This window comes from Triticum urartu, chromosome 7A (genome assembly GCF_056163025.1).
Source record: "Triticum urartu cultivar PI428250 chromosome 7A, HENAU_Tu73, whole genome shotgun sequence".
NCBI classification, from domain to species: Eukaryota; Viridiplantae; Streptophyta; class Magnoliopsida; order Poales; family Poaceae; genus Triticum; species Triticum urartu.
This window is the reverse complement of record NC_141879.1, coordinates 33,456,346-33,469,688: the sequence shown is the minus strand read 5'-3', so window position 1 is coordinate 33,469,688 and position 13,343 is coordinate 33,456,346. Positions and strand designations below refer to the sequence as shown.

Below are 13,343 nucleotides of genomic sequence, written 5' to 3'. Positions count from 1 at the left end.
TGCGTCCCAGCCGCATCCCCAGCAGCCACCTCCTCCGCCGCCACACCAACCGCAGCTACCCCTGCCGCCGCCGCCCTCGACTGCGACCACGACGCCGATCATCTCGTACCAGTATGGGATATGGCCTACGATGGGACTGCGACGACCTCGTCCTCATCAGCGCCGCCGCCGTCCCAGGGCGTCCCCATCCAGCAGATCAAGTTCCTGCCGTCGCTGTCGCCGCTTCTGTCTTGGATCGCTACCCGCCACGTGTCGGCAGCGGTGAGGTTGCAGGCTGCTGTGCGCGGCCTCCTAACATGTCGACGTGTGCGGGAGATGCGTGGTCTGCAACTGCCGCTCCTCCAAGTTGCCCTTCGATGTGCAAAGGACCTCGATCTCATCCGCTGCGTCAGGGATCTTGGGCACGCGGTTTCCCCCACGGGCAGTGGACATGCTGTTTTCCCCGCGGGCAACGACTTCAAAGTCTGCGACATCGGCGGTTGGGGAGCGCACCCCTCCTTGTCATTCTCCATCGCAAACTCTCCACTCTTCTCTGTGCGGTGCAGACCAACAGTCGTTCGACGAGGAGAAGGCATGGTGTCACCGACATGAGCGCACCACGTAGCACCACTGCATTCCGCCGCCGGCCGCCGCGACGGCACCTCTGCTGGTCGCTCTTGCGACCACTTCTAGGTGGCCATACACATGCACTTCTTTTGTCCAGACGGTGTCCATGGGATTCAGGTGGCTGTACACGTGCACGGCTGACGTGCGGAAGGTGTCCACTTTTTGTTAAGGGGTCCAAAATAAAGCGTCCCGGTCCATTTCAGTTTGAGAGTAATAAAACGAGCCGAGATGTAAAAGGCTTGTTTTTAGGTGTTAGGTTTGTGTTGAGTTGAATCATGGTTATAAGTTGGTTAGGCTGTAGCTCGAGGACAAGCTGCATGTCTAGGTGGGGTGTAGTGTTAGAGTACGTAATGGGCCTAATGGGTCTGGGCTGACGGTATAGCCCATTAGTCTTAGGGTTAATTAGAGATAAGGGTCGCTTGCTTAGGAGTCATGTAAACCTCTCTATATAAGGAGAGGAGATGTATCAATCTAATCAAGCAAGAATTAAAGAAGGAAATCCCTTCCCTCTTGCCCGGCCGTGGGCAAAAAGGCCCCCGGCCAGCCCTCTCGCGCCCTTCTTCTAGTAGCCACATAACAATCAGATCCCCAGCAGCCACCTCCTCCGCCGCCACACCAACCACAACTACCCCCGCCCCCCGCCGCCGCCGCCCTCGACCGCGACCACGGCACCGGTCATCTCGTACCAGTATGGGATGCCCTATGACGGGACTGCGACGACCTCATTCCCATCAGCGCCGCCGCCGTCCCAGGGCGTCCCATCTAGCAAATCAAATTCCCGCCGTCGCCGTCACCGCTTCCGTCTTGGATCGCTACCCGCCATGTGTCGGCGGCAGTGAGGCTGCAGGCTGCTGCGCGCGGCCTCCTAGCACGTCGGCGTGTGCGGGAGATGCGTGGTCTGCAGCTACCGCTCCTCCAAGTTGCCCTTCGCTGCGCAGAGGACCTCGATCTCGTCCGCTGCGTCGGGGATCTTGGGCATGCAGTTTCCCCCACGGGCGGCGGGCATGCTGTTTTCCCCGCGGGCAGCGACCTCAAAGTCTGCGAGGTCGACGGTTTGGGGGGGGTGCACTCCTCCTCGTCATTCTTCATCGCAAGCCCTCCACTCTTCTCTGTGCGGTGCAGACCAACAGCCGTCCGGCGGGGAGAAGGCATGGTGTCACCGATAGGAGCGCACCGCGTAGCACCACTACATTCCGTCGCCGGCTGCCGTGAGGGCGCCTCTGCTGGTCGCTCTTGCGACCACTTCTAGGTGGCCATACACATGCACTTCTTTTGTCCAGATGGTGTCCATGGGATCCAGGTGGCTGTACATGTGCACGTCCGACATGCGGATGGTGTCCACTTTTTGTTAAGGAGTCCAAAATAAAGCGTCCCAGTCCATTTCAGGTTGAGAGTAACAAAACAAGCCGAGATGTAAAAGGCTTGTTTTTAGGTGTTAGGTTTGTGTTGCGTCGAGTCATGGTTATAAGTTGGTTTGGCTATAGCTCGAGGACAAGCTGCATGTTCATGTGGGGTGTAGTGTTAGAGTACGTAATGGGCCTGGGCGGGCGGTATAGCCCGTTAATCTGAGGGTTAATTAGAGATAAGGGTCGCTTTTTTAGGGTCAAGTAAGCCTTTCTTAGGAGTCAAGTAAACCTCTCTATATAAAGAGAGGAGATGTATCAATCTAATCAAGCAAGAATTAAGAAGAAAATCCCTTCCCTCTTACCCGGCCGTGGGAAAAAAGGCCCCCGGCCGGCCCTCTCGCACCCTCCTTCTAGCAACCACATAACACTATGAGACAGATATAAGATCACAATTCCTAAAATCCATGACAAAAGGACCACGTATGGAGTTTCCTCGTTATGATGGTATTTTTCAGATGGCTGGAGCACCGCCTGAATATAAGGTCTCGTTGGCTCAATTGTATTTTGTGGCAGAGCTGATGTTTGGCTGAGAAGATCCACTTTACTGAAACAACAGGTTTCTTGGGGCCAATTCTGTGAAGACACATATATTTTTTAGCAGCTAACTCTTATGATCTGGTGGATCGTTTCAATGCATTTCGTCAGAACAATTTGTTAGCTTCAGAGTACACTTATCAGTTTGAAGATCTTATAGGAAGTACAAGGGAAAACCCCAGCATGTCTGAAAAGTGGTTTGTAAAATGCTCTGTGAATAGTTTGAGAGCAACAATCAAATTTTAGTTGAGACCCTCGAGACCTGTAACTTTGACATATGCATACTTTTGGCAGTGGATAATGAACAAGCTACACTAGCTAAGAAAGCATATCCTGCTCTTACTTCCAATCAGAATAAGCCATATATACAATATGAAAAGCCAACACCTATGGTACAAGAAAAAGTTAATTAAGAGAAGCAGATTATACATGGAGTCCCTCGAATGGAAGACCGAAAGAACGACCTCTTCAAATATTACAAGCGTACAGTCTTCATGATCTGGCAGCGCTACGTCGTCCATAGCTAATCGTCGCTAGAGAATTAGAGGGAGATTAGAACCACACTGGACTTCTAATTATGAGGATCAGAGGGTCTAGGTCTAGCTCTAATTAGATCAACTAGAACTAAAGAACTAGAGAACTAGAGGAAGTTCCAAAACTTGTTTGTCCAAAGGCCAAAATCCTCTAGTATATATAGGTTGGAGGAAAGGGGAGGGGCACCACAAGGGTGAAGGTTTCCCTTCCCCTTGGCGTCGGCCAAGGAGGGGGAAACCCCTCCAATTTGGCCTCTCCCCTTCCTTCTCCATGAAGACAAGGGGATGCCTCCCTGTTGGGCCCAATTAACCCAAGTAGCTTTCCACCATTTGGCCTTTTAAGATCCGTTGATATTTAAGTAAATATAAAAGCCTCCTAATCATATTTAGAACCTTCTAATATTAATTCAACATCGCTAGAAACTATTTCCACATATATATAGTTTATCGGTATTACTCGGTAAAGCCCAAAACCCTTCCGGTGACCCCGAAACGCTTTCGGTTCCTCCCAAAACTATTCCGAATATTAATGAAATTATTTCATAAATATTTTCTCATTACTCTCTTGTCCTACTAACACTCAGCATATCATGATTACCTTAAGCTTGTGACCCTATAGGTTCGGTAAAACTGTTGAAAATATGCCCTAGAGGCAATAATATATATATATATATATATTCATAGTTAATTTTTTATATTTTATGCTATAACTGCTATGATCTTGGAATATGCAATTCAGTGGAAAACTCATATGCACGTTTGAAATGATAAACAAATAAAATAAAGGTTCCTAGTCTCGCCTCTAAGACTAGCTCAAGTGTTGTTGATGATCATGGTTTCCTGATCTTAGGATATCGTTAAGTGTAATGATAGTCCTAAAACAACATTGAGATTATGACATTGGAACAACGATCATATTGGATCGACCCAAATTTGTTTGTTATGAATTGATATAATATCCTTTGTAATCAATTGTAATAACACAGAGTGTTAAATGTGATTTTGATCCTTAGACCGTGAGAGCATCGTAGTCACTTCTTACCGTACGGTGGACTTTGGGGTTGCTCAAACGTCACCTGTAATATGGTGGTCATACCGACAACTTACAGGTTAATCTTAAAGATTGACAAGGGACTCGATAACTCGAGAGTGGGATTTGCTCCTACGATGATGGAGAGATATTCTTAGGGCCCTCTCGGTGTGACGGCATCCATCATCGTATGGGCCAGACACAGGTGAGTATGTCTCGGGGATGCCAAAATATGACAACGAGAAAGAAGAACACAACCGGGAACGAGATTTTCGGCATAGTGAGCATGTGATGACTCAGGAGGATACCGATGCATCCCAAGTTTTGTGAAGTATCGCGAAACAAAAGGAACATCACATGATAACCAAAGCTTCACTTGAATCTATATCTATACCTAATAATAAAAGACGGAGGCTTTCATAGTTCTCTGTCCGCCGTCTCCCTGTTTTTTAATCTCGCCTCTAAGCTTCCTCACAATAATTAAGCTTCACGGACGCGAGGTGGTACTAAGATGGTTCATACTAATTCATTGATTCTATGGGCTGCTGCATATGTTTCTGCTACGGGCCGCCTCACATGCTTTTGCTTTTGGGCCGCATGAGGTCATATGCCTAGTTGTTCACATCTCACAATTGTGAATATATATAGGATAAAAAGAAGTGTCCCGCACGACCTGGTCTTTCGCTCGTAGTCGAACTCCTATCTGCCTTCGCTAGCATCTACCATAAATACAGAGCCATCGAACGAGCAGACTTAAATGCGGCTGATCCCAAGGATAATTATCAGGGTACATGACCACATTGAGGCCAGCGGCAGCAACCGTCGAGGCCAACACCGACAGGCCCACATCAGCTGGAGGTTACTCGCTCTTCGGGTTTGCTGCAGCCGCACGGTCCTCTAGATGACCGTCATTGACAACGACAAGGAGACAACGACGAGGAGCCCCTCACTATCTTAGGCACAGCGCCCACGTGGTATACTAACAGGTTCCAACTGCTCTGTTAGACTTAGAACAGCATATGATCGGCATGGCCCACCCTCCAGTCATGGTCATCGAGCGCAGAGAGCGCACGGGCTCATCAACGTGATGGCGGTGCTCGTCCCAGAGTGCTCTCAACAGCTTAGAGCTACCGAGCGCGGAGTGGAGAAACGGGTGCTGGTGGAAGTAGGCGTCCCCATGGTGTGTCAGCAGCTGCGAGGAGGGTTCCTCATACGCCATCGCCCTCGCATTGTCTTCCAGATAGCCGCACCGCCGAAACGACGAAGACAGAGCAGCCCTCAAGAACGAGGTCGCCACACCGTGCTGCATTCTTGTGGACACTCATCCTACTCCACCGACTACTGTCATTGAGATCCAGCACATAGTTACGGCCATTGCTTATCCTCCACCTCCTTTCACCACGTGGAGGCATCCACCCGGATCGCCGGAGGTCGCAAACGGGATGGCCTGGACGCGTTTGCCGCCCGCCACTTCACCCCCACTCCGCGCAACCCTCATCGACACTAGCCCTAACTCCCAGGGACTACGCTGCCTAGACGCGGCCGCGGCATTCCGACTCCTCGCGGATGCTACTTCCTGCATTAGGTCGCACCACCGAACCATTGTGTGCGTCTATACCACGTCCTGAAGGATGTCGATTGGCCTGCTGACCCTCTTGTGAATCCACTTGCGGAGCAACATGTCCCTTGACGATGGATGCTGCAATTTTGGTGTTGGAGTTCGCCACCACCGATGCATGTGCGTGACTTCTACGCTGCTATATGGGCTGGCAATTGAGAGGCTCTCCGCGCGGGACGCATGAGTTCTACTACACTCGCAGTGTTTCATTAAGTTTGTCGACAGTAATACACTGCTGTTTTTTTATGTGTGCACGTATATACGTATTGTGTAGATGAAGTGCTGATGAAATTAGTGACATACAATTTTGTGGGTACAAGGAGCTATGTTTTCATGGCATGTGCACACTAGATGCTGTGTTAAATGTGCATAAGAATCCGATGGAATTTTTTAGCTGTACACAGTAGTTGGCACATATGTTATGCAAGATGTGCTCTAATTATACAATTTCACAATTAATGTACTCATCATTATTTTTCGAGGAATGTACTCAACAATTCATGTGTACATCAGTCACCCCCTTCAGTAATTTTATCTTCATTTCACAAATCATGACGAAGACTTACCTGACTTCCAGTCTGCGTAGATGCCGTGAGATTCAAGGTCTGGCCGGCTTGAGGTGAGGCGGCGGCAGCGGTGGTGCGCCCTCGACTCGCACTAGGAGATGTGGTACGTAGCTAGCTTCTCCAGGAACCTGGATGCATTTTGTGGTTTCTTTGGGGTGCTTGTACTGTTAGTTGATCGTTCAATATTAGATCTGGGGGCTTTACCTTACCTGTGTTTTTTAATATATAAAACCCATTTAATCCAACAAAGGTTCATTGTTTATGGAGTAGCTCCTGGAGAATATTGTCCAGTGAGAGCAGTTCATGATCCGGCTGTTTTACGAATGGCTTTATGTATTTGTTAACTATTAATTTTGTGTGCGTAAGCAGTGTTTCTTGCTCAACATATGTCAAGATCCATATAGCTTGCTCCCATATATGGTGATGCATGCAGTGGTTGCCTTACGAGGAATAAAGAATCTGAAGTGTTAACTCCAGTGGGAAGCTGTTAGAAAATCAAGCATCAACCTTTTTGTTGCCATTTTGTGGGCTTTATTGGAAGAAGACATCAGGTGGAGTACTTTTTTTTTCGAATCAGGGGGAGTACTTCAGATATAATCCTACTAACTGCACACTAGAGATTGCATTTTTAAAAAGTTGTTCCGACGTGACTCTTTAGGGCTTTAGAGATTGTCAATCTTTTGTGTACATGTTACTGTTGTATATTGTACTAATACAATATTTTGTACTCTACAAGAGATCTGCCTTACTTTTGTAGTACTCCCTTCGTCACAAAATAAGTTGAGACACATATTTTGGGACGGAGGGAGTAGTAAATAAAGAGTCTCGTATGATTTTTATTATATATTGGAGATGCTTTGTACTTCCGATGAATTTAATTCACATAATATACATGATCCATTCCACAGAAAAAAAATCCAATGTGATTGGTTTACTACTATACCTAAATTAGATACATATACTGTTATCTTGTGGCTTAATTATTGGTCGACTAGGTGTAGTTTATTTTTCAGTTTTGACACTCACTAGCTATTTACATAATGGTTATGTTTCATTTTGTGGCTAATCATGTGAAAGCATGGAGGTTTAAACTGCTCCTGACGGTCCTGCCAACAAAGAGAGTACTTCTTCCGTTCGGGTTTATTAGGGCTAAAAACAACTTCTCTTAGACCAAGACACATAGTAATTTGCTCACATTAATTTTTCCATTCCACTCTCAATGCATTCTTTCACATGCATGCAGCCAATGAAAAAGCACATATGAAGTGTATTAACTTTTCAGCCATGGCACCAACAACAATAACTTTCAATACAACCAATGAAATGATTGCATGCATGCACCTTTCCAACGCGGGGCCTTATAAAAGGGGACATACTTGTGATGCTGAGAGGCCTAATAAATCCGGACGGAGGGAGTAGCAGTCAAGACGGCGACTTTTTGAACGAAGAAGGCACCGACATCATGCAAGGTACTCCCTCCGATCCGTTTTACTCTGTGCATAACTTTTTTTTTCATTTTTCCGCATTGCTCTGCGTGTTCCGCTTTTGCTTCTACACTTTCCCAGTCTACCCCTCATCTACCGCATCACATCACATGCACTGGAGGAGTCCGTGTGCGCGTTAATCCCTTTGCTAGTTATCCGCCTTCTCTCCTCGTTTGGTGCGCCGCTGCATGCAACTCACCAAGGCATGCGTTAACTGCTCTCCTAGTATTGGCCGGTGGGCTGTTGCATGCAAACAGGTGCGACTTTCCTAGTTATCTATCGGCTGTTGCATGCATCTAATCCTGTCAAAAGAAGGGGCAAATTTGTCGAGCATAATTCGAGCAGGGCTCTCCTTGGTATCCGGGATGGAAGTTATAGGCAAGGTAAAAAGAATCGGAGGGAGTACCGACTTGATTCATGAGGACTGCTACCATATGCCAACAGAGTTCTTTAAGATTTCTTTTTAAGAAATATAATTTCAGTTTTAACTTGGTTGGATAATCCACCTGAATAGCAATGTACGTTTTTTGTTAATGATGTAACAACCCTCATAGAGAACTGTGAATGTGTTTCGCACTACTCAGTTTTTTTCACCCGGTGCAACACATGGGCATATGTCCTATATCATTCATGTGCTCATAGGGATCGATATGACGTCCACGGTTCCGATGTCGGTCATTGGACGAAGGGGTTTCGTTCATGTCTCTGAGTTACCGAACCTACGGGGTCACAAGCTGAAGGCAATCACGATCTGCTGAGTGTTACTAGGATGAGAGTGACGAGAATATATTTGTTGAATTGTTTTATTAATATTCAAAATAGTTACGAGAGGATCCGAAAGTGTTTCGGGGTCACCTGAAGTGTTTCGGAGAGTATCGTGTAATACTGGGTATTACCAATAAATATATAGGTGTAAAATGTTTCTAGGGATGTTAAATTATATATAAAATGGTCTGAAAGTATTTAGGATAATTTTATATTTAATTTAATATCAATGGGCCATAAAAGACCAAGTGGTGGAAGGCAACTTGGGCCACAAAGTCCCAAGTGGGAAGGCGCCTCCCTTCCCTTAGGAAGGAGGCCGAATTTGAGTGGGGGAGGAGTCCAACTCCTCCTCCCTTGGTCGGCCAAAGGGGAGGGACTTTCCCTCCCTTGTGGCGCCCCTCCTCTCCCCTTCAACTTATATATACTAGAGGATTTCCACCCTTTAAACATACAAGTTTTGGAGCCTCCTTTAGTTCTAGGTGGTCCTAGTTAACTAATTAGAGCTAGGCTAATCCTTTTGTCCTCATAATTAGAAGTCCAGTGTGGTTCTAATCTCCTCCCTCTAATTCTCTGATAACGATTAGCTCTGAACGGTGAAGTGTTGTCGGATCGTGAAGGCTGCACGCTTGCAACCTAGAGGGACTGTTTTTTTTTGATAAATGAGACAACAGGAAAGGTTCTTACTGCATGTATATTAAAAGCCTCGGAGTAATGTTACATTTGTACAATGGTTGGGGGGGTGGGGTTATAAGTCCACAGAGTGGTTAGGGCATCTCCAGCCCCGCGCCCCTAGGAAGGCCTCCCCAGGCGATTTTTTCGCGCCGGCGCCAAAAAAACGGCCCAGTCGCGCCCCCAGGAGCCCGATTTCGCCGGCCTGGGCCGAAAACAGCGCCGGCGGACCCAGGCCGAACCCGGCGCGCTGGGGGGCGCCCGGGGGCGCCGGGGCGAACTGTTTTGGCGCGAAACAGCCGCGGGCCCGCCGCATCAGCGACACGGCACCTCGTCTTCCCCCAACGGACTCGGTTCCCGTGGGGAATCAATGGCAAGGCTGCCACCGGTCAGCCTTGCCATTGATTCCTCACGGGCGGCGCGTCACGGGACGACGCGCCGACGCCTCCCCTCCCTCGCACGCGTACACACGGGTGCGACGCGGCTATATAGCCGGTGGCCTGCACTCGCCTGTGCCCACACCAGCCCCGCCCCTCGCCGCCGCCCAGCTCCTTCCTCTCCCTACCTCTCCCGAGCGTCGCCGCCCAGCCCCTCCCTCTATCTCTCTACCTCTCCCGAGCCCGTCGCCATGGCGGAACGCTACCCCGGAGACGAGGCGGCGGCCAACGGCTTCGGCCGCCGTTCGCTCCGCGAACAGGAGTCCTGGCTCCTGTTCCAGGCGAACATCCCGGCGCCGCCGGACATGCGTGCCGGGCCGACGGGGTGGAGGCTCAGCGCCGGGGGAGTGCCCATTCCCCCGTTGCCCGACGCCGTGGCGAAGTCGAAGTACTTCGCCGAGGAAGTCGAGGTCGTGCGCGCCTCCCTCACCGACGCCCAACTCTCCCTCCCCCGGTACGCCGCCGACAACCACGCGGCTTGGGCGGCGTATTTCAAGCGCCTCCAGCAGCAGCGCTTGGCGTCCACCAACGACGCGCCGGTGGTCGGTGGCCGGCAGAACAGCGAGGGGCGCCACCTGTGGTGGGGCGTCCCCGGCCACGCACTCGAGGGCGTGCTGACGTACCTCGAGGGCGGCAACGACCCGCCGTTGCGTACCCGGAGAGGGCGGCCGCCCCGGCGCAGCACCGACGCGCCGGGCCATGGGCGCCAAGGAGGTTCGGGTCCTCCTCCTCTTCTTCCTCCTCCCGATCTTCATCCCACTCCTCCGGCACTCCGGCCCTGCTCGGCGTCAAGGCCGAGCCCGCGGCGGAGACGCCGCTCGGCCGGCGCACTCGCAGCGCCGGCATCGTCATCAACGAGGGAGGCCGGCGCGCTAACTCGTCGGCTCCTCCTCCGCGCTTCGTCAAGCCAAAGACGGAGCCGGGGCTCGCGCCGGTGAAGAAGGAGCCGGCCGCGCCGGTGACGACGGAGCTCGACGACGACGACGCGGCCCTGAAATGGGCGCGCAGGGACTCCATAGCGATGGAGAAGGAGCACCTGGAGAAGGCGAAGGAGCGCCAGCGCGCCGCCCTGCTTCGCTTCGCGGAGCGTCGACGCGGCCGCGATGAAGGCGGAGTCGTCGTCATCTGCGACAGCGACGACGACGACGACGATGCGCCGCCACCAGTCCGCCATGGCGACGCCGGGCAGGGGTCCAGCAGGGGCGCCCGCGTCAAGGAGGAGAAGGCCGACGACGACGATGGCGGCGACTTCAGCCACTTTTTCGTTTAGATTAGTTTATGTATATGTGCTATGTAATGAAAATCCGCGAACTTCGCCGAAATATGCCGAAATTTATCGTGTTTGGCCGAAATTTATCATGTTTGGCCGAATTTTATCGTGTTTAAGCCGAACTTCGCCGAACTTCTTTTATTTTAAAACGTGCCTGGGGGCGGCCCTGGGGCCGGCGGCTGGGGACCAACTCGCCTCCAGGCCCAATTTTTACGCCGGCTCACCCCCAGGCGGCGATTTTAGGCACCCCCTGGGGGGCCAACGGCTGGAGATGCCCTTACAAGTTTGAGGTTATGTAATGGACTCAACTATGGCAGTGACAATCTGCCTTTTGTGGTTGGGAACTCTAAAGCAAATGTTGGCAAAGTCAGAGCTGAATCTAGTATTCCATGCTGAAATTGAGGGAGCCAGGCAGCTACCAAGAAAACATCCATGATCATTTTTCGTTGGTGCCTCATTTTTATGTAAGCTATCATCTCCAGTCTGTCCCCACTCGCTGGCTAGTGTATGTTTAGCTTGTGCCAGCAGGCTCTTCTATATTTTATGTGCATGGAGTGCGTCCTATTAGTACAGCTACAAGGATAGTGAAGTAGTATGATCTAGAGTTTGTGAGGAGTGACCATTCTTCTTGCAGGAGAAGGGGAGTCGCATCGTGCATTACTATTGGAAAGGCACCACAGACATGTCTCACCTTGCAATAGTGGGCATAGAGCAAAGGCCGCACCACATGTTCTGCGTCGTGTCAAAGGACTTGCATGGGCCACAGGAATGAAATGGTGTTGATGGTGGGCAGGGCTAGTTTGCAAGCAACTGGCGGTTGCGCAACAAGATGAGTCGAAGATGATCATTTTTTTTTCCGTTGCAACACATGGGTATGTTTGCTTTTTTTTTTCCGACAAAGGGTGGATTTTATTGACTTAAAATGAAGCATCAAGTAAATACAAACATAATGAGCACACTCGGCTTCTGCATAGGTAGGACGCACACAGCCAACACGAACGCAAACACACACAAAAACACGCTAGCAAATAGCAAAGTCATACAAGACCAAAGCTATGATTAAGCGAGATAAAAAAAACCCTCCAAAGCGATCAAAACAATGATCGACAAACTACAACAACAACCATATTCACACCAACCATGTCTTGACACCACAAGGACAACGAGGTTTTTCAACAACAACACCTTCAGAAAGGAATGACGGTCAAGCGTCGTCGTTGCCGGATTCAACAACCAAATGTCAGAATCTAGGTTTTCACCCTGAAGAACGAGTCCAGAGCACATCCGAGCAATGCCTTCAACAAGGTATCATTGCCTGGTATAACCTCAGGTCAACCTAGGGTTTTCACCCCGGAGCTCAAGACAGGGTGCTCGGAAAGCACCACCAAGTCGAAGTCAATTATGTGTTGTCGCCACCACTTTTCCGCGATCCCGGCAACTACATGCACTGGGTTAGAAATCCACCGCCGCCGTTGCACAACCATATCCTTTGCGTCAAGCCATTATCCATAGATTGCCTTTCGTCGCCGAAGGCAAACTGGCCGAAGTGCGATCAGCCAAAACTCACAAAGAAGCCTTCCAACTGCACCCCACACCATCGGTACGAGCCACCCGCAGTAGCCAAGAGATCTCGAGAGGCGAACCCTCATGAAGAATTTTCTGTGGCCACCGCAATCTGGGCGCCGACCTAGGCTGTATGTCGCTGATTCGCTGCATGGCTTCCATAGCTCGACTGCCAGCAATAGCAGGCCCAAGGCAAAGGACTAGCCAGGAACCAAGCCCGCTACACGGGCATGTTTGCTAGTACTCCTACTGTCCGGAAATACTTGTCGAAGAAATTGATGTATCTAGACGTATTTTAGTTCTAGATACATCCATTTTTATCCATTTCTTCGGCAAGTATTTGTGGACGGAGGGAGTATTAGATAAAGATAAAGATAAGATCATAGAACCGCTGAGAAAGAAGAAAAAATGGAAGGAATCACAACTCGTGGTACAAGTCCAGATTGGAAGGAATAATACGGAAACCAAGGCCATTGCCAGCCATATATGAGACTTGTAAGAAACCAGGAGGACAGTCCGGTATCCATCAGACAAGGAATTTTGGTTACTGCCGTGCAAAAGGACATGATATTTTAACTTTTGAGACTAGGTCCCAACTCCCAAGGGGCGGAAGAAGTGCAATGGAATTGGAATACCAGAAAGGTGTATATAGCAATTATTTGCTGTTATTAAATTTTTTTAAGCTTCAACATTGATCTTAAATGACCTCACCTCAACAGATGATTCGTACAAACAGGCTAAATTGCAATGGAGCAGAGAAGGTGACGAGAGAGAGGACGAGGCTGGTCAAGCGGCTGAAACAGTGCGACTTTCGTGTACAGAAGAGAAGCCGCGGGACAGGTGGGAAGACTGGTTTGCATGC

General features: G+C 49.8%; 1 protein-coding gene across 1 annotated transcript; it reads left to right on the top strand.

The window, feature by feature from the left end:
• The first annotated feature begins 9,807 nt into the window (after positions 1–9,807).
• On the top strand, positions 9,808–10,871 carry LOC147957352 (uncharacterized). The gene has a single exon (XM_087532627.1). It carries the CDS (start codon positions 9,840–9,842, stop codon positions 10,584–10,586), a length of 747 nt encoding a protein of 248 aa, XP_087388753.1. The 5' UTR covers positions 9,808–9,839; the 3' UTR covers positions 10,587–10,871.
• The last annotated feature ends 2,472 nt before the right edge of the window (positions 10,872–13,343 follow it).

Excerpts from the sequence above, each read along its gene's own strand:
- LOC147957352 (XM_087532627.1), top strand. The coding sequence starts at position 9,840 with ATGGCGGAACGCTACCCCGGAGACGAGGCGGCGGCCAACGGCTTCGGC.